Source organism: Ambystoma mexicanum, chromosome 12, assembly GCF_040938575.1.
Source record: "Ambystoma mexicanum isolate Mex_15411 chromosome 12, UKY_AmexF1_1, whole genome shotgun sequence".
In the NCBI taxonomy this organism is placed as follows: Eukaryota; Metazoa; Chordata; class Amphibia; order Caudata; family Ambystomatidae; genus Ambystoma; species Ambystoma mexicanum.
This window is the reverse complement of record NC_090936.1, coordinates 1,235,275,463-1,235,299,051: the sequence shown is the minus strand read 5'-3', so window position 1 is coordinate 1,235,299,051 and position 23,589 is coordinate 1,235,275,463. Positions and strand designations below refer to the sequence as shown.

The following is a 23,589-nucleotide window of genomic DNA, read 5'->3' as shown; positions in this document are numbered from 1 at the left end:
ACCAAGCTGTTGGTGGTAGTGGCAGCCACTCTCAGGAAAGGAGGGATTCATGTATTTCCTTATGTTGACAATTGGTTAATCAGAGCACGGTCTACCGATCAAGCCCTGGATCATCTCAATCCACCTGCCTCCTCCTCCACAAGTTGGGCTTCTCCCTCAATTTAAAGATGTCTCAGTTTACACCTTCTCAAGCGCGCCAATTCCTCAGAGCGGTCTTGGATTCTTCCTCGTGCAAAGACTTTCCCTCCCATGGAGAGGGCTCCACACATCCTGCAGATGGTCACCAAATTCCAGGAAGCCCAATATCTGCTGACCTTAGTCTTCCTATGGTTGCCCAGCCTCATGGCATCCTGCATCTTCCTGGTACCAGAGACTCGATTGAGAATGAGGTCGCTAAAATGGCCCCTCAGATCTCAATGGTCATAGTTCTCGAGTAGTATGATGGATTTGATTCAAGTCCCGAGCAGAGTCGCTCAGGATCTCCTGTGGGGGAAGAGCACAGAGAACGTAATGGTGGGAGAACTGTTTTGGCAACCTTTGCCAGAGGTGACTGTAGTGACGGACACATCTTTGAAAGACTGGGCTGCTCACCTGAACCAGCTGATGGTGGAAAAACGTCACATAAACCTCTTGGAGCTGAGGGCGATCAGACTGGTGTTGATGGCCTTCTTGCCCTCCATACAGGGGAAGACTGTCTTGATCATGATGGATAACACAGTGGCCATGCACTACATCAACAGGAGAGGTGGTGTAGGGTCACTTCCACTGTGCTGAGAGGCAATGCAGCTCTGGGTCTGGGTATTACAGAGCTAGATCTCCCTGTCAGCAATTCACCTCATTGGGAAGGAGAATACAATGGCTGACGCCCTGGGCAGGCAGGGCTTGGTCTCTCACAAGTGGAAGCTGTGCCAGGAAGTTCTTCTAGAGATATTCACCCTCTGGGGTACCCATCAAGGGTATCTGTTTGCTTCCAGTGTGAACAGGAAGTGCACACTTTTCTGCTCCAGGGAATTTCCCCTGAGAGGAACAGTGGGGACACATTGGTGGTGGACTAGAACTTCCAACTCCTGCATGCGTTCCCCCTGATTCCCATCATCCATCAAGTGATCAGGTGGTTAAAGAGGTACGGAGCAACCATGAGTCTGATTGCCCCAGACTGGACCATGAGAACATGGTACCCGGACCTTCTGGACATGAGCATCTGTCCTCCACATCATCTTTACCTCTCTCAGGAGGGGAGGGCTGGCTCTTCACCCTAGCGTACAGATGCTCAACCTGCACACCTGGCTTCTGAAAGGCTAAGGCACATGGATTGGGACCTTCCGCAAGAGATGATGGAGGTATTGCTTTCGGCCAGAAGGCCAGCAACTAAAGCTCTATACCGCTGCCATTGGAAGAAATTCTGCAGCTGGTGCAGAGCACAGGAAGTGGATCCTTTTTGTGTAACACCTCAAGGGTGTTGTCTTTCCTCTTCTTCCTTGTGCAGGACAGGACCTTCAGGCGCTCTCTATCTTCAACCAAACGCCAGAACAATGGTCATACTTCTCGAATTTTTAAAAGGCCTGACTAACATCTTCCCTCCGACACCTTTTGTGGTACCGGCATGTGACTTAAACTTGAAGTTAACATTTCTCATGGATTCTCCATTTGAGCCATTACATTTGTGTCCTCTGTGGCTACTATGTTGGAACACAGTCTTTTTGATGACCATTTCCTCAGCCCGGAGAGTGAGCCAATTGCATGCCTCGTGCTGTACGCCACCTTTTACAATCTTTTACAATGACAAGGTGACTCTTAGAGTGCACTATTCGTTCCTTCCGAAGGTGGTATCAGAGTACCGCCTATCGCAGACAATTTGTTTGGCAGCCTTCTGTCCGCCTCCTCATCCATCCAAGGAGGGAGAAAGGCTACATAGACTCGACCCCAAGAGGGCTCGTGTGCCGATGCGTGTGCCGATTGCGTCCGTCAGATGTTGGTCTCGGATCTGCACCAGATTTGCCTTTACTGCTTGGGTGAGGACCTCGACACCCAAGATTGCGGGTTGTGCCAGTCCATGCACTCGAAAGCCCTCATGGAGAGAGTGGTGAAGATCTTGACCTTCGTCCACAAGGCAAAGGGTGAGGCTCTACGATCTCGTTTGAGGTTGCACGGTGCAGAACGATGCTCCGGAGAACAAATGGCTGTAGGCAAGGAAAAGGAGAAGAAGCAGGATCGGAAGAGGCCACGATCCCTGAGCGAGTCCTCGCACTGACATTCGTCTTTCTCTTCAAAGAAGAGCCACTGCTCCAGGACGTCCCCTGAGCAGCCAGTGCAGATACCTTTTCCAACACTATCCTCTGTATCAGAGGAATAGGAAAACTTCCAACTGAATATGTTGGACATCTTCGCCAAGACACTGACGGCTCCGACCTCGGCACCAGTGGTGCAGGCGGCGGCGCCAGCAGCTTCGGCTATGGCACTGCTGGGTTCCACCATGTCTGTTGCAACCAGCCGGGTATCCTCTGGGGATCACTCCTGCATGCCTAAAGGCTATGGCCTGGAACAGACCGAGATTGAGGTCCCTCAGCGCCGACAGATGTGGATCCTGCGGCTCTGCTCCCTAGGGACACCTTCATGTCAAAGATGCACAACATCTATGATGAGCAAGGTGACCAGGTCCCCTTTGGATTTTAAGCTATGGGTTCTAGAGAGGTGATGGATTTCCCAAAAGGATTCTACAGGGAAGGTGCTGGGCCTGGCAGATGACCTGCAAGTGGTCAGTGGCCTCAACACCGCCACAGAGATGGATATTTAGCCAGCTCCCATCCCAGGAAAGCTTCAAGCCGGGTTCCAGCATTTGATGTCTAAGGTGGCCAGTGTTCTAGGACTATCTGCTCCATCCAGGTCCAATGTTCAGAACAAACTTTGTGATATTCTGGATGATGCCGTAGAGGCCACCATATTGGAGATGTGGGAGAACCCAGCCTCTGTTCCGGTAGTGGACAGGGATCTGGAGAGGAAACACCATCCCTCTCTGTCAGACCCAGCCTTTCTTTCCTCCCATACATCACCTGAAAGCTTGGTGGTTCAAGCCACGACAACTAGCCTGAAGACTTCTACTTTCCGCCCCTTCCACCGGACAGGGAGAGTCAGAGGTTTGACACATGGGGCAAGAAAGTGTTTGCATCGGGCAGTCTTTCACTGCGAGCCAGGAATGCCTCTTGCACCATAGCGAAGATCCCCTTTCGGCCTTTGAGTGGTGATGGCCAATGTGCCTGAGTATGTCCCAGAGGGAGACATGAGGGATGGTTTCCTGTCCTTGCTCTCTGATGGCAAGGAGGTGGCACGCCAAATGCTACAATCCATGGCCACCAGCACAGTGGTCAGGTACCACTCTTGGCTAAGGACATCAAGGTTTGCAGTCAATGTCCAGACCAGGCTGTTGGATATTCCTTTTGACTGCCAAAATCTTTTTGGCGCTAAGGCTGACAACGCCCTCCAGAAGGTCCAGTCATCTAAGGCAACTGCTAAGTCCTTGGGGCTAGCAGTGAAACAGCCTTCTGCACAACAGTCATCTCAGACAGGGATTTTGCCCCATTCCTGTCTTTGCCCCGAGGTGCCATGAGCAGTCTGTCCCTTGAAGAGGGCAGGTGCTTCCCGAGAAGTAGAGGAAAGGGTAAACAGCAGGGTGGCGTTGAAGCGGTCTCTGTCCCCACCGCACCACAGGGTGCCAAACCGCAATGACAGGCTTTGCCACTCATCACTGTTGTGTTGGGGAGGCATTCCTTGGTAAGCCAGGAATGGTCAAAGACCACATCCGATGCTTGAGCATTACAGGTCATCCGACAGGGATATTGCCGCTGGCCAACCCATTTTCTCTGGCTCCCATCCTCCTGGAGGAGATCTGTCAGCCTCTGTCAAAAAGCCCAATCAAGCTGGTTCCGTGCTCAGAACAAGGAAGGGGGTGGTACTCCACCTATTTTCTGTTGCCAAGGAAGGACATTGGCTTGTGCCCCATTGTGATCTGTGGCTGCTGAACTTGTTCTTATGCAAGGGCAAGTTCAAGATAGTTACTCTAGCCCAGATCCTGCAAGCCCGTGATCTGCCAACTGGTGGGTTTCCCTGGACCTGCAGGAATCCTTTTTCCATGTGCCGATTCATAGAAAGCACAGGAAGTACCTAAGGTTTGTAGTGCGCCAACACTATTACCACTTCAAGGTCCTGCTGTTCGGTCTTTACTCGGCTCCCAGGGTTTTGACCAAGCTTCTGGCAGAGGTAGCAGCTCACTGAAGGAGGGAGGGCATTCATGTCTTTTTATACCCAGAGGACTGGCTTGTCCATGCTCGCTCCCCCGATTTAGTGTCGGAGGATCTACTCCACAAATGCATTCTATTGCACAGCCTGAGCTTTTCCCTGAACTTCAAAAAGTCTGGTTTAACCCTCCGAGTCACTCTGACTCATCGAGGTTGTCTTGGACAATCGCTAGGGCATGGCTTTCCCGCCCCAAGATCAAATGGCGAACATCTTTCAGATGGTCAATGTCCTCCAATCCCAGAAAAAGTCCCAGCCCCGGCTTTCCTGTGCCTTGTGGGCCTAATGGCCATCTGCATCCTTGTGTTGCTGGAGGCGAGGCTGCTCATGAGATCGCTTCAGTGGCTTTTCCATTGACAATGGTCGCAGTTTCAGGGCCACGTGTCGGTCATTCTACATGTATCGAACCAGGCGGCTCAGGATCTCACTTGGTACACCGTGCAAGACAACTAGCTCAGAGGCGTGTTGTTTCGCCAACCTTGACACCAGGTGATGTTAGTCATAGATTCATCTCTGATTGGTTGGGGCACTCATCTGTCAGATCTAATGGTGAGCGGTCTCCTTCTGGCTCTAGTTGCATTCCTCCCCTCTGTGAAACGCAAGACTGTGCTGCTCCTGACGGACAATACAGTGGTCATGCACTACCCCAACAACGAGGTGGTGTAGGGTCCTTGCCTCTGTGCAGAGAGGCAATGTGACTGTGGTTCTGGGCTCTGGAGAACAGTGTCTTTCTGAAGGCGGCTCATGTGGCCGGAAGAGAGAATGTCCTAGCGGATGCCTTGAGCAGACAGACTTCGGCCTCCCACGAATGGGAACTCTAGAGGAGACCTTCTCCTTTTGGGGGACTCCTCAAGTGGACCTCTTCACTGCCAGTGTCAACATGAAGTGCAAGTTGTTTTTCCTCTCCAGGGAGTTTCCTCGTCAGTGAGCTGTGGGGGACGCATTGACAGTCGAGTGGACTTTCAACCATTCCGATTGTTCTTTGGAGACTGCGCCTTTTTGGAACCATAATGATTCTGATCACTCTAGGCTGAGCCCGGAGAACGTGATATCCGGAGTTGCTGGACATGGGGACCTGTCCTCTGTGGCATGTTCCTAGGAGAGTTGACTTGATCTTTTAGTCGAAGGGGCGGCTCCTCCATCCGGACCTTTGCAGCCTGAACCTTCATGCTTGGCTACTAAGAGGCTGAGATACAATGATAATGATAATGATGTGTTATTTATATAGCGCTTATGCCTAAGTGCTTTACATAGAACATATATGCATTCAATAACACCCAACCGAAGTTTGTACTCATTGATTGATCTCAGAAGGATGATATGCTGAGTTAGCATTGTCGGGGTTCAAATCTGCCACCTGCAGACCTCAAACAGATCGCAGCAGCGAGTGCACAACCCGCTGAGCTATCTTCCCCACTTACATGCACGGGAACTTTTTGGATGATGTCTTCGATGTGCTCCTTTCAGCTCAGGGGCCTGCTACGAATCTATTAATGCATGCAGATGGCGTACATTTTCAATTTGGTGAAAGGCCCAGGTGTGCCTGCAGATTGGCACTGTAAAGGGTTACCTTGCCACTATTTCTGTGTTCAAGAGGACCCCAGAACATGGCTCATTTTTCACATTCCCCACTGTTATGCAGTTCTTGAGGGGTTTGTGTAACCAGTTTCCTCCCTGAAGTTTGTGGTTCTGGCGTGGGATTAGAAATTAGTTTTAGCATTTCTTATGGGTGCTCCGTTTGAGCCCCTTCATTCCTCTTCTATTAGATTCCCACCCGTGCGGTTATTTTCCTGGTAGCCATCACGTCACTTCTGCGAGACGGGTGAGTGAGCTTCAGGCATTGGGCCTCATCAGGGTCTTAGAAGTATCCCAGCGGTAATTGCGCTGGGATACCGCAACGCTATTTGAATTACTGCAACTCGGTCCGGTGCAATTTTTGCTGGATCCTGAGTTGCTGTGGCACTGTAAATCCCCATTTATTTTGAGTCCATAAGAATCTATGGGCTTTTCAGCTTTTCAGCTTTTCAGCACTAATACTGCCAGGAGTAATATCGGCGGTAATAGCACAGAAAATGGGCAGATATTCAGCTTTCTGCCCAAACTCAGGATTGGGCGGAGCGGTAATGTGGCAGTAATATCGTTACCACTGCATTTATTCCGCTCTGCCCAACCCCTGGTGACGCCCATTGTCTGTTTTACGTCCCAATTTGGTTTTTCCAGAGAGAAGGTGACTTTGAGTCCCACCTTTCTGCCAAAAGTGTTCTCGGATTCCATCTCTCAGAAGATCCATCTTTCTGTGTTTTTTCCTCTGCCTCACCCTTCCAAGGCAGAGGAATGATTCCATCGACTAGACCCAGTGGGGGACTTTAAATTCTACATTTCTCGTACTAGAGAGACTAAGAAAGATGACCAGCTTTTCGTTGGTTACGCTGGTGCTCGTGCTTGTAGGGCTGTGACCAGGCTACAGTGATCCCTCTTCTTAAAAAGCCCAGAGGATTAAGTTTAAGGCTCTGTGCCTGGTTCATCATGCCTTTTTTAGGCAGGGACCGCAATATTTGCAGGATAAATTCTCCCCCTACATTCCGGATAGGGTACTCCGTTTCAGTGATGCCAATCTAGTTTTTAGTTTTCATTCCTAAAATCCATCTGGCCCGTGTGGGCGGTCGTGCTTTTTCATACGCAGCTAGTAGACTGTGGAATGGGCTCACACTGTGCCTTAGAGGCCTGGGGAATCATTTCCAATCTGGAAGGGCGATGAAAACGTTCCTGTTCTAGGGTCACTGTCAGGGTCAGGATTTCTTCTTTTCCTCTCGCCAAGATGCTTTCGGGTGAAAGTGCACATAACAAGTTTGCATAACATAACATAACATAACAAGACTGAATGATAATACATTTCAGTCCTGTTTGCTTCTCTTAAGGTATGTCATACATTTCTGCCAAAAGTGGTTTCAGATTTCCACGTGTCCCAGAGCATTGATTTGCCAGTGTTTAATCCTCCTCCACATCCCTCTAAGGATGCAGAAATGCTATACAGGCTTAACCCTAAGAGAGCTTTCAGCTTCTACTTAGCTAGAAAGGCAGAAGTTAGGCGTGATGACCTACTCTTTGTGGCCTTTTCTCTGTCCAGGAAGGGCCTGGCCGTATCCAAGTGAACAATTCATTTCTCGCTGGATAATTTTCTGCATTGCAGGGTGTTATCAGAGAGTGGGAAAATACCTGCCACCTAGCATCAGGGTGCATTCTACCAGGGGTGTGGCGGCATCATCTGCCTTACATAGTGGTGTGCCGGTGAAGGAGATGTTTCGAGCAGCATTATTGCTTAGATGTGGCACGTGGTTCTGACGCTCGATTTGGCAGAGCGGTGTTACAGAGCTTCCTTGCCTGAGGGCTTTCATCCCGCCTGCGTACTCTGTACTGCTTTGTGATCAGATGAGGAATCTCTAGGAGAAAGCAATCCATTGAAGAAGAAATTACTTACCGGTAATGTTCTTTCTATGGAATATTATCCCGCAGATTCCTCATCGCCCTTCCATCCTGCCTGGCTATGAAAGTGGTCTATTGCCATTTTCTGGTTGTTCTCAGCTAATGGAATGAAAACTTGAACTGATGACTATTGGGTGTTAGGCACTGATGATGCTTGTTTGATTGGGTACTGTCAACCGGTTACTTTCAGTAGGAATGAAAACTTGAACTGATGACTATTGGGTGTTAGGCACTGATGATGCTTGTTTGATTGGGTACTGTCAACCGGTTACTTTCAGAAGGAATGAAAACTTGAACTGATGACTATTGGGTGTTAGGCACTGATGATGCTTGTTTGATTGGGTACTGTCAACCAGTTATTTTCAGTACAGTGTCTGTTCCTCACAACAACAATAACAAAAATATTATATTGATTCTTCCTCCGCAGCTTCTGAGCTCAGGGGAAAAAAGGGGTTGAAGTGAGGTATGGGGCACAGTCACATAGTATATGTACGCCCGACTTCACGTACAGAGTCGAGGAATGGCACGGCTGAGTCAGGAGGAGTTGAGGTTGAGTTGTACTGCTCCCCCTGTTGAAAGGTTTCTGAGAAGCTGACGCTGGAAAGATATCTATTAGATGAGGAATCTGTGGGAGAAGAATCCATAGAAATAACATCACTGGTAAGTAATTTCTCCTTTATTGGTCTGTAGATTGAGCACCAAATTTTGACCCATCAAACAGCTGCCGTCACAACCTGGCCGGCTCCATTGCCATAGCAACCATTGCCATAGCAAGCAGCATCAACACTGGCGCCTGCCGGAGCATCACTGCTGCGGCCCGGGGATGCAATAGGCCAGCGGCGCCTTGCGGTCCCTCCCCTCCCGCTTTAAAGGGAGAGGGAGGTGACCGCCAGGCAAAGCTGCAGGGCTAAGGCCCAGGAACAAGGCCTGCACGCTCATCCGCTCTGCTGTGAGATGGAGAGGACCACAGAAGGAGGACCGACGCCCATGAAGACACCGGAGTGGCTTCAAGTACTGCAGGCATTTGCTAAGTCCCACGCGGAACTCGGCCGTGACAAAATGGCTGGCTCCATTGCCATAGCAACCAGCATCAACACTGGCACCTGCTGGAGCATCACCGTCGCGGCTCGGGGCTGCAATAGGCCAGCGGCACCTTGCGGTCCCTCCCCTCCCTCTTTAAAGGGAGAGGGAGGTGACCGCCAGGCAAAGCCACAGGGCAAAGGCCCAGGAATAAGGCCCACGCTCTCATCCGCTCTGCTGCGAGAGGGAGAGGACCACAGAAGCAGGACCGACGCCCATACGCCTATGAAGACACCGGAGTGGCTTCCAGCACTGCAGGTATTTGCTAAGCCCCACGCGGAGCTCGGCCGTGACAAAATGGCCAGCTCCATTGCCATAGCAACCAGCAACAACACTGGCACCTGCCGGAGCATCACCCCCGGGCTCGGGGCTGCAGTAGGCCAGCAGCGCCTTGCGGTCCCTCCCCTCCCGCTTTAAAGCGAGAGGGAGGTGACCGCCAGGCAAGGCCGCAGGGCAAAGACCCAGGAAAAAGGTCTGCGCTCTCATCCGCTTTGCTGCTCGAGGATGCACTTCCTTAATTCACACCAGCAAGGTAAGAGTTCAACGCAGGGGCACTTGCCCATTAGTGTTAATGAAAGAGCGCCCCGTCTCTGCTCTCACACTGCGACCCACCTCCCCACTTCCAGACCCACCTCTTGGCGCACTAGGAATGAGCGCCTGACCTCAATGCTCTTCCTCCCGTGAAGTGCCCCGCACGCTGAGATCCCCTATCTCAACACTGCAACCCTAGCCTTACCTCGCCACTACCGCTCATCGGCAAACCCTTGGCCCTGCTTCCACCTTAAGGCGCATGGTCTTTTACGGCAGAACCACCTGCAAAGAACTCACAGACCACGGGGCCTCACTCAGTGGGGCACTAGGCCCCCCCTGAAAGACAATGGGAATACTCCCGCCTTCACACCCATGCACAGTTCTGTAGCCCCCAGCCCCTACGTGTAGAAACAGAACATACTGTACCTACAACCACGATATCCCCCAATCGTACCCACACCACCGCTGATGATGCACCCAAGCTTACTGTGAATGCCCATGTAACTGCCGCTGGTAACTCCATGCCTACTACTGCTGCACCTGTAATTGCTGCTGTTAACCCTATGCCTACTACTGTTGCCCATGTAACTGCCGCTGGCAACCCCATGCCTACCACTGTTGCCCATGTAACTGCTGCTGGTAACTCCATGCCTACTACTGTTGCACCTGTAATTGCTGCTGTTAACCCTATGCTTACTTCTGTTGCCCATGTAACTGCTGCTGGCAATCCCATGCCTACCACTGTTGCCCATGTAACTGCCGCTGGTAACTCCATGCCTACTACTGTTGCACCTGTAATTGCTGCTGTTAACCCTATGCCTACTACTGTTGCACCTGTAATTGCTCCTGTTAACCCTATGCCTACTACTGTTGCACCTGTAATTGCTGCTGTTAACCCTATGCCTACTACTGTTGCCCATGTAACTGCCTCTGGTAACCCCGCGCCTTCTACTGCTGCACCTGTAATTGTTTCTGCTAAACCCATGCCTACTATTGATGCACCCACAATTGCCACTGGTAACTCCATGCCTACGACTGTTGCCCATGTCATTATTGCGGGTGACCCCATTAGCACTGCTGAAAGCCCGGCGATTGTTGGTGGGGCCCATGCTACTGCTCCTGGCGCCTGTGCCCCCATATGTGCTTCCACTGCTGCTAGACATGTCTCTAGATCTACTGGTATTCCTCTAAGCGACACATCTCATGCTGATAGTGCCGTCTCCCCTGTCTCCCCTAAACATTCACCCATTATGGCTACTCCGGCCCCCTTAACCACTCTCAAATGCGCTCTCCTTAATGCTCGTTCACTCCCTGCCCATGCGCTGGACATCCATGACCTTCTCTGCAACTCCAACCTGGACCTACTTGTCATTAGCCAGACTTGGCTACACGAAGCCTCAGGGCCAGCCCTTGCCCTTGCATTATACCATCTTCAGACAAGACCGTGGTGTGCAGAAAGGAGGAGGTGTAGCACTGATTGCTAAGCAGACCATACTCATGAGGAGAATTCAAGGGCACCTAGGCCACAACTGCGATTACATGTTCATTAAGGTTAACCCATCACCTAACTGCACCATCACCCTCCATATCACTTACCGCCCTCCTGGGCTGGTCACTGAGTTCCAAGATGCCCTCCTTCATGCCCTTGCTGACAACCTAAAAAAATCCACTATGTCCATCCTCTTGGGAGACATGAACCTCGGCCTAAATGACCCGGCTGATGGGCATGCAGCTTCCCTTAACAATGCTCTCGCCATACTGGGCATCAAACAAGCAGTGATAGCGCCACTCACAACAAAGAACGCACCTTGGACTGGATATCCCATTACAACTGCCCTCCCTCTATCTCAGCCATTACTCCCATTCCATGGTCAGATCACTCCCCCATCCATTTTGACCTTAACATCGCTAAAGCACCCACCGCTTGCCCTATCGCAATGCTACCTGCTCTCAACAGAAGCTCCAAGCAACTTACCAAGAAAAGACTACTTCCACACCTCCTGGGTCCCGAACTCAAGCCACCATTCACCAATAACTCAGACACCCTCGCCGCCACCTACAACTCTATCATCTCGCAAGCTGTGGACACCATTGCCCCACTCACCCAGAGAAAAGCCAAAATCGCCAAACTTACCAACTCATGGTTCACCCCTGAACTCTTCCAACTACGCACCAATAAAAGGACAGCCCTTGCGGACTGGAAGGCCAAGCCAAGTGACACGGCTAAAATGGCCCTCAAAAACATCACCCAACAATATAAAACCACCATCATTGCAGCCAAAGCCAATTCCTTCACCTCCAGGATAGCTAAGGCTAAATCGGGATCCAGGGAAATCTTTGCAATCTTCAGAGAATTGGAAGCACCCGCGCCCACCCCGCCTTCCGTAACCAAGGACAAAGACTGGTGCAACAAGATCCAAGAAGCTATGCTTGACAAATTGAAGACCCTACAAGACAAAATCATTAGCCTCCAAAAACTACAACTATCCGACCTACACCGGGATTCCCCAGCCGATATCACAGCTTTTTCATTCGAAGAGATGAAGGAACAGGACGTCCTAGCAATCCTCAACTCCATCAAGCCTTCAAACTGCAAGGGTGACTCCTGTCCAGCCCAGCTCATCAAAGACAGCGCACCACCCTGGCACCCTTCATCACAGCGTTCGTCAACGCCTCCTTCAAATCCAACTGAGTCCCCTCCTGTCTCAAAGAAGCTTGGGTGCGTCCACTGCTGAAAAAACCCACACTCGACCCCAAAATCCCGGGAAACTACAGACCTATAACAACGGTCCCTTTCCTGCTCAAGATCCTAGATAAGGCAGCCTACCTCCAAGTCCAGAAATACCTGGAGACTCATATTCTAGTCCTCCGCCAGTCAGGCGTTCGTCCCAACCACGGAACAGAAACTGCATTACTGGACCTTAAAAACCAGATAGATGACCTTAGAGATGTAGGCAAACCTGTCCTTCTGTTACTCCTAGACTTATCAGTGGCCTTCGACTTGGTTGACCATGATATGCTATGTCGCCACCTCCCCACAGCCGCCAACTTCTCGCCAAATGCCATTGACTGTATCTCATCCTTCCTCAAGGAAAGAGCAATGAAGGTCTTCTCAGAATTAGCTAGTGCGCAGCCCAAACTAATCAAGTGTGGAGTTCCACAAGGATCTTGTATTTCGCCCACTCTCTACAACCTGTTCACAAGGTCACTATTCAACTATCTGGGCTCCTTAGGCTCACATACACCAACTATGCTGATGATACACAGGTCCTCATCCCCCTATCAGGAAACCATGTGGCTGACCAGAAAAACCTTAACACTATCTACGCCACAATCCAAACCTGGATGGCTGAAAATTGGCTGTGTCTTAATAGCAAAAAAACAAAACTCTTACTCATCGGCTCGCCAGAAACACTCAGGAAACTGGGTGCAAACTACGACTCCTTCATGATTGACAGCACTCCCATCATGGTATCTCAAGCTGTCAAAACCCTGGGAGTGTACCTAGACTCCAACCTCACCATGGTCAGGCAGGTTAACGCTATTGCCTCCGCATCGGCCTATCACTCGAAACTTATCACTGCAGCTAGACCCTTCCTAATGCAACAAAACCACCTCACCATCTCCAGAGCAATTATCACTTCACAACTCGACTATTGTAACACACTTCTGCTAGGGACTTCTGCAAAAAACATCAGGAAACTCCAGACGGTACAAAACAATGCCCTTAGAGCAGCCACGGGCATCTCTAGAAGAGACCACATTTCGGCCACGAGAAAATCTGTTCACTGGCCATCAAGGAGCGTATCATTTTCAAGTCTCTGGTACTAACCCACAAACGTCTCCATGACTCTGCACCCTGCTACCTCTCTCAGAGATTCACCCTCCCTCTCACCAACAGGCCCACTAAACCTATCTACACCACCCGCCTAGCCATTCCCAAAAGCCTCAGGGCTCGTGCAGGGGGATCAAGCTTCCCAGTCATCGCGGCCACTAACTGGAACCTGCTACCGCCCCCACTCAGGAGCATTGAGTCACAAACAGCCTTCAGGAAAGCAATCAAAAGAATGTTGTTTGTGCAGACCGCCAATCACCCTGCTGTATCAATGGTATAATTTGTGTTAAAATGTATGCATGCACACTCTGTATCCAAGCTCTTACACAAGTTAACCATGACCTTCACTGTATGTATCCAACAGTATGATTTTATTCTGCAAGACACCTGCTCCCTGCAACCTATGCAATGACTTGTATACACGTAACTAAGACATCTTCTTGAAACAGCGCCTCGATGTCTCTGGGCTGTAGGCGCTTCACAAATACAAAAATAAACAAATAAAATAAATTGTTTGTAACCTACCTTTACCGCCTGCTGTACCCTAAGCCCATCATGGCCAATTGTCATGTGAGGGCTAATTGTTTGACCAGCTAAAACTGGCTTCCGTGATAAAGTACAGATGAGGTCATGTCTCGGTTATGAATACTAAATGTGTCATGTCTTTTTATCTCGTTCATACAGTTGTGAATCGTTGCAAAGAAAACAATGGTGGCTGTGCCCCGTCTTCCAAGTGTTCTCAGACTGGTCTGAAAGTTTCCTGCACCTGCCCAAAGGGATACAAAGGGGACGGCTATGTATGCTTGCCTATAGATCCATGTGCCGATGGGCTCAATGGCGGATGCCATGAGCACGCAATCTGTACAATGACCGGACCAGTAAGTTTAACAGACCTGTATGACTTCTGAGAAGATGCACAGACCAATAGCAATTGGGTGTCAACTAAAGTATGTTATGTTCAATGGATTGCATTCTCCTGCAGATTCCTCTTCAATGGATTGCTTTTCTCTAGCAGATTCCTCAACAGATAAATATCCATTTCAGTGTCAGCTGCTCAGAATTGTTTTCGACAGCGTGCATAGAGCACGTCGACTCAACTGTTGATTCCTTTTGAGTTGATGTGTCATCGTTGACTCCGGACTTGACATCGGTCATCGTACATATACTGTGTCTCTACGCCCCTGTACCTCATTTCTTTTTTGCCACGTGCTCAGCACGCTGCTCACGGAACAACTCTCGCACGAGAATTTTTATCCGACGAATGATGTCTTTGTTCGGTGAAATTTTCGACACTATGGGCCTCATACCGAATCCGGCCGTAACCCTGCCGGTGCTACCCGCGGGTTGCCGCCGGACTCAGAATAATTTACCGGTGCCTGACTTCCGGGTAACACTGGGGGATTCCAACACCGGCAGTCTGGGAAGTCAGGTGCCTTCAAATTGTAAGTCCCCATTCCCATAGCATCCTATGGGACGCTATGGGAATGGGGACCACGGAAGCACCAGCACGGTTGCTAATGGTGCAGGTGCTTCCGTGACAGTCTGCCTACGGTGGCTGCAGTGCCTGGAAGGGTCAGACCTGTTGGGCACAGCAGCTCTGGCAGGCAGACTTGTACTTTGCCGGTCCGGAAACAACGGTGCCGGTAAGCTTATCGACACCATTGTTTCCGGACTGGGAAGGTTATAATGAGGCCCAATGGGCCTCATTCCAAGTTTGGAGGTAGCCATGCCATTTTTACCGGCATGGCTACCCCCAAACTCCGGTCCGGGTCCCAAAAAATGAGAATACCGGGTCATTCCGACCTTTGCGGGCCCGGTAATTCCCATTCGCGGGACCCGGACCCGGTGCATCCCCATTCCCATTTGAGCCCCCATAGGGTTCAATGGGAATGGGGAGGATGCTAACAAGGGTTCCGTTAACAACGGGACCAATGTTAGCATCCTGTTCTGCTCGCGGGTGCCGCTCTGGACGTCTGGTCTGACCAGGCGTCCAGAGCGGCACTCGCGAGCAAACTCAGAATGTTGCGGCATGGTAACAACGGCGCCGGTCAGGCGCCTTTGTTGCCTTATCGCAACACTCGTAATTAGGCCCAATACGTACTCCCTAAGTGTCAGGGTTTAAGTGCTGCAAGCACTGCAGTTCCAAGATGTCCATCACTTAACCAACATGGCATCTGCATGTGGTGCCTCTGTGTCGATCATGTCACAGAGGACTGTGGTTCTTGTAGAAAGATTAACCCAAAATCGCAGCTGGAGAGGGCTGTGAAACTCATAGTAGTCCGGCCCCCATCTCAGTCCCTGGCTAGCTCGACCGTCCTGCCGATACTGAGAGGCCTACTCCTGAAAAGAGGAATAGGCATCGAAACAAATCAAAGAAGAGATTGCACCCTCTGAGCCACTCTTCTTCTTCCGTCCATAAAAATAAACAGTGTCTTTGCTGCAGGCATGGATCTGATTCTTCAGATGAGCACAATAAGTAGTCAGCGGGGCCTAAATCCAGGGCTGAGTGGGAGGCTTTTAAAGAAGATGCTTGATATGCTTCAAAAAGCGGCTGCAGGTACGGGTGACTCCTCGAAGCAGAAGAAGCAGAAGGCCCTGGTGGCTCCAGTCATGCCTGGTGACCCCATCCTCAAGCTGACTAACTTGTCGTCATCGTCGATGCCCTTGGGCTTGGCGACAATTGTTGCCAAGTGCCCCCGGCACCAAAGCCTCTTACAGCGCTGGTAGGCACGGGACCTTCAATTCCGGTGCCGATATCTGACCGCTCGTTCGTCCCACAGTAGAGAAACACGTTTTTTCGGCACTATGGTGACAATCTTAGACAACACTGTGGTTGAACCTCGACCCTGATTATACAGGCTCTGGAGACAGATTCTTTCGCTGACCAGACAGACTTAGTCACCTTGGTTGAGCACCTCCATGATGCCAGTGGCCTGGACAACTCTCCTGATTTGGAGACACAAGAAGCTCATCCTTATGGGTATTTGAACACAAAATATCATGCAACAGTGGATAGGGTGTTGGATAATGTTAGGGAGAATTCTCTGTATAGGCTAATTTCCCAAACCTAGTGAGTCCCCCAGCAGCTTTGCTGGATTTTTGGGGTTTATTTTTTTCTCCTGCTAAGAATGAAACTCTTTTTCTCCCACTCTTAGGAATGATTTGAGAATGTCCTTTGACTACGTAATGTGGGGTCTTTTACTCCATAGGGCTTCATGTGTTTTTGGTAAGTGTGTTACACAGCACCCTCAGTGCAGTAACACAGGGGTGTCATAGTGACCCCCAAACATAGACTCCATACCCTGGGACTGACTACTGTCTCCCAGGGCATGTAAAGTCACCATTGGCTTTAATAGTCTCAAATTGTGAACAGAACCAGTACAAACCATCATATTGTGGAAGTACTGGTAGGGGTAATTAGATTGCCCCTGGGTCTGTTTTCCAAGGGGACACTGTCCAGTCCCCCCTTGTCGAGTTTCTGGCTGGTGGCAGTGGTTACCACACAAAATATTTCCTATGGGATTTTCCCATTCATTTTAAACGCACCACTTTTTTGGTGCAATGTTAAAGATACCGCTGGGTTATTTATTTAATACTTATTCCCCGGTTGGGTCTTTTTGCCAGGACTCGGTTTTAAAATGGCGTTTGTGTTCGCCTCTGTAACTCCAACCCAAGTCGAGCCCTTTGTTCCACTTTTGGCGGGCTTCTGCACAGAAGCCTCCAAAAGTGGTGCCACTCTGTCTGGGTCTACAGGATGTGTGGGAGGGGGGAATAGGCACCCTGGACTGAGTTGCCTCAGCAACTCAAGTCGCACTCTTGGTGATTGGCCCAGTGGTGAGCCGCCCGGCTCACCACTTAGCATGTTTGAGTGACAGCTAGGACTGATGAATGGGGGTTTTGCTGCATAAAAGCAGGGCTTTGGGGACTGGAACTTCAGAAGTCTCCAAAGGACCTAAAGAATCCGAAGAGGGAGAAGCTGAGCCGACCTGCAACGACAACACCACCGGTGGAGCCCCGCTGAACCGACTTCCCAACGACAGAGAAGATCTTCTTCCAGGAGAGTCTTCTTCCTTTGAGCTGGTGGGGTTAACCAGTTTGCCCTTTTTCGCCTTCCTGGATCGTCTCGTGGTCGAATCGCCCGTGCCAAGCACCCCGGCGGCCGGATAGCCACGCTTCACCACTACCGCGAATAAAAGGGTAGTTTCTTCCCTGGCAGTGCAATGACCTCCAGCTTTCCTCCACGTCGAGATCTTCTCTTCCCCTGGACGAAGCACCGACTTGCACCCGCTGCCAGGAACAACTGCCCCCGCTGGAGCTTTCTCACCATGTCAGGTACTGTGTCCCGCCTGGTCTCTCTTGCAACAGACTGTTCAAGGTGTCTCGTAAATCCTTGACTCTCTATCCTGGGGTGACCTCGGACCTGTTAACTAACTTTTCTGAACTGATCTAACTCCTTTTTGAACTATCTGCAAAGACTTTTAAAGTGTACTTCAACTGTGTGATCCTGGGCACATTCCGCCTTGCTCTCTCCAAGAGTGGGCCTGGCCTATGAACATTCTGCTCTACAGTAGACCCTGCCTTTCTTGACTTGCTGTGGTTCTTTAAAAGTGTTGGTATTGTGTGTTTTCCTATTTCTGCCTTTTCTCTCCCTTTTTAAATAATTATTGGAGTGCCATCTTGGTTAAGCGCTCCCCTCTGTGTTGATAATAAGTGGCGTTCTTTTCCTAAGACTTTTCGAATAAATAATCAGGGAAGTGTATATATTTCTAGTGACTGTGTTTGAACTTGCTTGACACATTTGTGCCAGTGTATTTTTACAAGTGTGTTTTTAAATAAATAATTATATACTTTTATACCAAAGCTCTGGGCAGTGTTTGCTTGTGCTACTGTATTTTTGTACCTAATGTGTATACTCTATATACTGCCTAACTCTTCTTGAGAGAAGTCTGACTGCTCAGCCACAGCTACCAGGTAAATCTGGGTGGTGCAGACTGCTACCAATTGGGTTTACTGCTAACACCTGTAGTCTTAAACTTTTTGCAGTGGTCCCTAAGGGAACTGCACAGGTTTCTGCCTAACAGATAACCTAGGTTGGAGCGCCCCGCTCACCTGATCTCTGCAGGGACGTTGGGGCATAGTTGGAGCCCTCCCTGGCCTTGGCACCCCTGGATGCAGACTTACCCCCAGCTGCTGTAGTGTGGACTGCTCTGGTCGCTGGCAATTCCCTTGGGAGAAGGTAAGAGGCAGTGAAAATGCTGTGGCTGAATCGCGATCCCCCTCAAACCCCTCTTGCCAGAATGAGAGGAGCATGCGTTTTCCCATAAAATCTCACCTGTTGTTTTGTAAAGATGAGCTCTCTGTCCTGCTTCTCTTCAGCAGGAGCACTGTAGGTACACCTAGTTGCTTCACTGGTCCGTATACGTGATGGCCCAGACCGGCTGCGACCAATCCACTTTGCAGGTAAGTGTTCATAACAATGATTATTGCCCGTATGCATTTGCAATGTCTTTCCAAATGATTCTTGTCCGTAATTCTTATAATGTCTTTTCCTTTTCCCAATAGGTGTGAAGATGGCCACGCTGCGTCGCGGTGTTGGACGCAAGCCCACACGGTGCCAGGAGGGAAATGGAGCGGCCCCACTAGAAGGTAAGTAGGGTTTAAAGATGGTACGCAAGGCGCAGGTATTGCACGGCCAAGCGTTAAATGTTTATGCAGTTTCTAACCTTATGCGTTCCTTTTCTCTTGCAGGGGCAGCCTGGCGTCGGATGATGGAGAGCAGCAATACGAGAACCTGTCAGCAGCTGATAGATGGAAGATTTGAGAGGATGCTGGACGAGAAGAAGACTCCTGTGTAGCTGCGCTCGAACAGGTGAGGATGTGACGAGCTGCAGGCGATGGATTTGCAGAGACAGGTAAGATGCACGCTGTAGATGCTGAGTTGAAGGAGCTGCGCTGTGAGCGATGGTGTGGCTGAATTCAGGTAAGATGCGCGCTGAAGATACAGGCTGGATTCAGGTAAGATGCGCGCTGAAGATGCAGGCTGGATTCAGGTAAGGTGCGCGCTGAAGATGCAGGCTGGATTCAGGTAAGGTGCGCGCTGAAGATGCAGGCTGGATTCAGGTAAGGTGCGCGCTGAAGATGCAGGCTAGATTCAGGTAAGGTGCACGCTGAAGATGCAGGCTGGATTCAGGTAAGATGCGCACTGAAGATGCAGGCTGGATTCAGGTAAGATGCGCGCTGAAGATGCAGGCTGGATTCAGGTAAGATGCGCTCTGAAGATGCAGGCTGGATTCAGGTAAGATGCGCGCTGAAGATGCAGGCTGATTTCAGGTTAGGTGCGCGCTGAAGATGGCGTCCAGGACCTGCTGAGATGCGTGCTGAGCTGGAAAACAGGTAGGAGCTTCAGACGGCGGTAAGCGTTATGCTGCACACAGCAGACTAACGCGAAGCCTCTACACGCGGGAGGGGCTGGCTTAAATAGCCTGGCCCCAGCCACTCACCTTTAGCTCTGCCTTACGGCCCCACCTCACCACTCCCATAGACTTCTGCACGTGCCTTCCAATGCCTTCCAATGGCCATTCCCGGCCTGGATGCACGTGCTTTGGACACAAAGTGAGTAGGGCACACTTTATTATGAGCCTGGCGCCAAAGGCACCAGGACAGGGTCCATCTGGACCCCTTGGAGGAGGAAAGTGATGTCCACAAGTTAGTGGCCATGACAGCCAGACCCTTGTCAGGTTATGACCTCACAGATATCTTGGAGGACGGACCCTCTACAGAGAGGGCCATGGCATTCAATGTGGCTATTACTGACCCCGTCACCACCTTATGGCAGAGTCCATGCACCACTCCCCCAGTGAATTCCAAATTCACAAAAAATATAAGCTGGCAAGGGAAAACCCAGTTTACCTCTCCTCTCATCCAACGCCTGAGGGATTGGTGGTGCAGGCAGCTACTATGAACACTAGGCCATCCACATCCCTGTCTATACTCCCTACAGATAGGGAAGGGAAGAAAGTTGCCGCCCATGCCAAAAAAGTGTTTTCATCTGGCAGTATGGCCCTTAAGCAGTTAACACGTCCTGAGCTTTAGCAAAGTACACTTTTGGTTTATGGAAGGCTATATGGAAGCCTCTCAGTACATTCCGTAAGGGGAAATGCAGCTGACTTTTAAAAAAAATGTTTTATTGTATATGGTTTTAACAAAACCTTTATCAAATTAGAAACATATAAAATACATAGTTACAACAGGTGACTTTCTCAGAACTGTGGATGATGATGAAGAGGTGGCCCGGCAGTCATCGCAGACAGGCCTGGACGTCACGGACTGTGTTGGAAGGGCCATGGGGTCGGCAACTGTATTGAAGAGACAGGCGTATCTGTGCACGTCAGAACAAGATACTGGATATCGCCTTGGATGGCGAGAATCTGTTTGGCACTAGAAAAGTTTAAGGACTCAAAGCTTGCCGCCAAGTCTCTAGGACTAGCTGTCCAACAGCCGGCTAAACCTGCCTTTGGCTTCGCCTCAATGGGAAGAGGATGGAGGTGGTTTGTCTCATTTGGCAGGAAGGCTCAGCTCTCACAACGAAGGATGGGCAGAGGCATTTCCCATCCTCTGGAAGGGGCACTGGGGCATCTAGAGGCCAGCAGATGGCAGCCGCAGTGCCTGTGGCGGCTCCACCCTCAAAGCTGCTTTAATTTCTCCCCCCATGTTTCCACGGTTGGAGGATGGATAGGCAAGCACTGACTCCAATGGCAAGAGATTACCTCCACTGCCTGGGCCCTTCAGCTCGTCCAATGGGGTTACTGTCTGCCTTTCCGGACAGACCACACCCTCCTCCTCATCACCAGGAGCAGGAGCTCCTGGAAGAACTGCAAGCCCATCTTTTAAACTGTGTCGTGGAAGAGGTGCCGCCTGAGCAGAGAGGATAGGGCTAGTATTCCTGATATTTTCTGGACTCAGTCCCATCTTGGACCTCAGGGCCTTGAACAAGTTCCTGAAAAAGGACAAGTTCAAGATGGTGACATTGAGAGAAATTCAACGCTCTCAGGCTTCAGGACTGGCTGGTGTCAATAGATCTTAAGAATGTGCTGATCCACCAAAAGCACAACAAGTTCCTGAGATTCCTCATAGGGGACAAGCACTACCAGTTCACGGTGCTCCCCTTTGGGTTGACCTCCGCTCCAAGGGTTTTCACCAAGCTTATGGTGGAAGTCACAGCCCACCTGAGGAGATCCGGCATCCATGTTCTCCAATACCTGGATGACTGGTTGATCAGAGGGAAGCCAACAATCAGATTGTGTCCCATCTCGAGGATACTTGCTAGCTACTCCACAGGCTAGGCTTCTCCCTGAACTTGCAGAAGTCCTGCACGACATCAAAACAAAGGCTCAAGTTCATCGGAGCGGTTCTAGACACTTGGGTGGGGAAGGCTTTTCCCCCCCCGAGGAGAGATATGCCAGTGTCAGGCAGATGGTGCAACTGTTCCAGAGCCACACCACCTTGCCAGTGGTTTCCTTCCTCTGCCTCTTAGGTCTCATTGCCTCCTGCATTTTTCTAGTGCCAAAGGCCAGACTGCAAATGCGGTCTCTGCAATGGCTCCTGCGGGGTCAATGGCCCTAGGACTTTGGCACTTTAAAGGACATTCTAAAAGAAGCCAAATAGGTGGCCAACAATCTCTCTTGGTGGGCCAGCAGCGAGAACATGTGGGGGCCCCAGGCCAGGGTGGTCACGGATGCTTCCCTGAAGGGTTGGGGAGCACACTGCGAGGATTTGTAGGTGAGCAGCCTTTGGTCCATGATGGAAGCCCAATGGTACTTCAACAGAATGGAGCTGTGAGCCCTGAAAGCGTTTGCCCCCTCTTTCAAAGGGAAGCATTTCCTGATTATGACAGACAATATGGTAGCCATGCACAACCGAACAAGCAGGGAGGTGTGCGTCACCTTCCCCTTTGCAGAGAGGCTATGCAGCTGTGGTTCTGGCTTTTTGGTCTCAGCAGTAAATCTGGCAGGGATGGAGAACGGATTGGCGGACCCTCTGAGCAGGTAGAGCATGGTCTTACATGCGTGGGAAGTGTGCCAGGAAGCCCTATAGGAGATCATTGCTCAATGGCGATCCCCGACAGTGTATCTGTTTGCCCCGGAATACAACAGGAAGTGCAAGCAGTTTTGCTCAGGGGAATTCCCAGTAAGAGGCGGACTGGGGGATGCAGTTATAATAATAATTGTTCATTTATAACACGCTTAATACCAGGAGTGGTTTCAAAGCACGGGATCGGGATACGAACCTGTGTTGCGATGCGCTGTCTTGCTACCATGACAAACATGTTGCCCCTGAGTTATCTTTCCTCTCCCATTCTTAGTGGAGTGGGGCTACGACCTCCACTATGCCTTGCCTCCAATTCCTGTCTTCCTGTGGGTTCTCAGGAGGTTGTGGAGTTTTCAATTGACCCTGATCTTGATCGCCCCGGACTGGTTGAGGAGAACTTGGTCAGTCAGAAGGTCCCATACTGCACCCGAACCCAGAGTCGCTCAATCTATATGCGTGACTCTTGAGAGGACATATGATGACTGGGACCTCTCAGAGTAGGTATTTGGGGTGCTACTGGCTGCACGCAGACCATCAACAAGATTGTTGTATGCATGCAGGTGGAGAAGATTCGAGGCATGGTGCAGAGAATGCGAGACTGACCCTATTTCTTGCCCCACCACTATGTTGTTGGAGTTCCTTCTGTTACTGACCTCTTGAGGCCTTCAGATTGCAACAGTCAAAGGATACTTGGCGGCTTTGCCTGTTTTCAAAAGGTCCACGGATCAAGGGTCTTTCTTTACGATCCCGGTAATGGCCCAGTTCCTGAAGGGTCTTGTGAATACGTTTCTGCCCGTTCCTTTTGTTGTCCCAGATTGGGACCTTAACTTAGTTCTCATCTTCCTCATGGCGACTCCCTTTGAGCCTTTGCATTCTTGCTCCATTCACTTGCTTACTCTGATGACTGCTTTTTGGTGGCCATTATGTCAGACAGATGGGTCAGTGAGATGCAGGCCCTGCCCTGCAAGCCGCCATATCTCTGTTTTTTCGAAGGTTTCTCTAAAGGTACGACCAGGGTTTTTCCCCAAACTTGTCTCGGAATTTTATTGAGGCCCCAGGCCTTTTGGATGCTGGGGCCTCAATACCTTTAGCTCTCTCTTCCTAAATATCTTCCTTCTCGAGCTCTTCGTTCAACCGCCTCCAACTCCCTCAGGGTCAGTCGCTTCTCCAAACAACGTGTTGGTGGTAGATCTCTTTCTTCGGCTGGGGCCTCCCTCTGAACAGCCTCCCTGCCTCCTGAAACTACCTCAAAACCTTTCTTTTTGCCTCTGCTTTTTCTCTTA

General features: G+C 50.4%; 1 protein-coding gene across 1 annotated transcript in view; it reads left to right on the top strand.

The window, feature by feature from the left end:
* Positions 1 to 23,589, top strand: part of STAB2 (stabilin 2) — a 1,783,079-nt gene that overhangs the window by 1,592,907 nt on the left and 166,583 nt on the right. Inside the window, exon 59 of the mRNA XM_069629923.1 lies at positions 13,904 to 14,097. Coding sequence (XP_069486024.1) covers positions 13,904 to 14,097 — 194 coding nt within the window. The remainder of the gene's footprint in view (positions 1 to 13,903; positions 14,098 to 23,589) is intronic.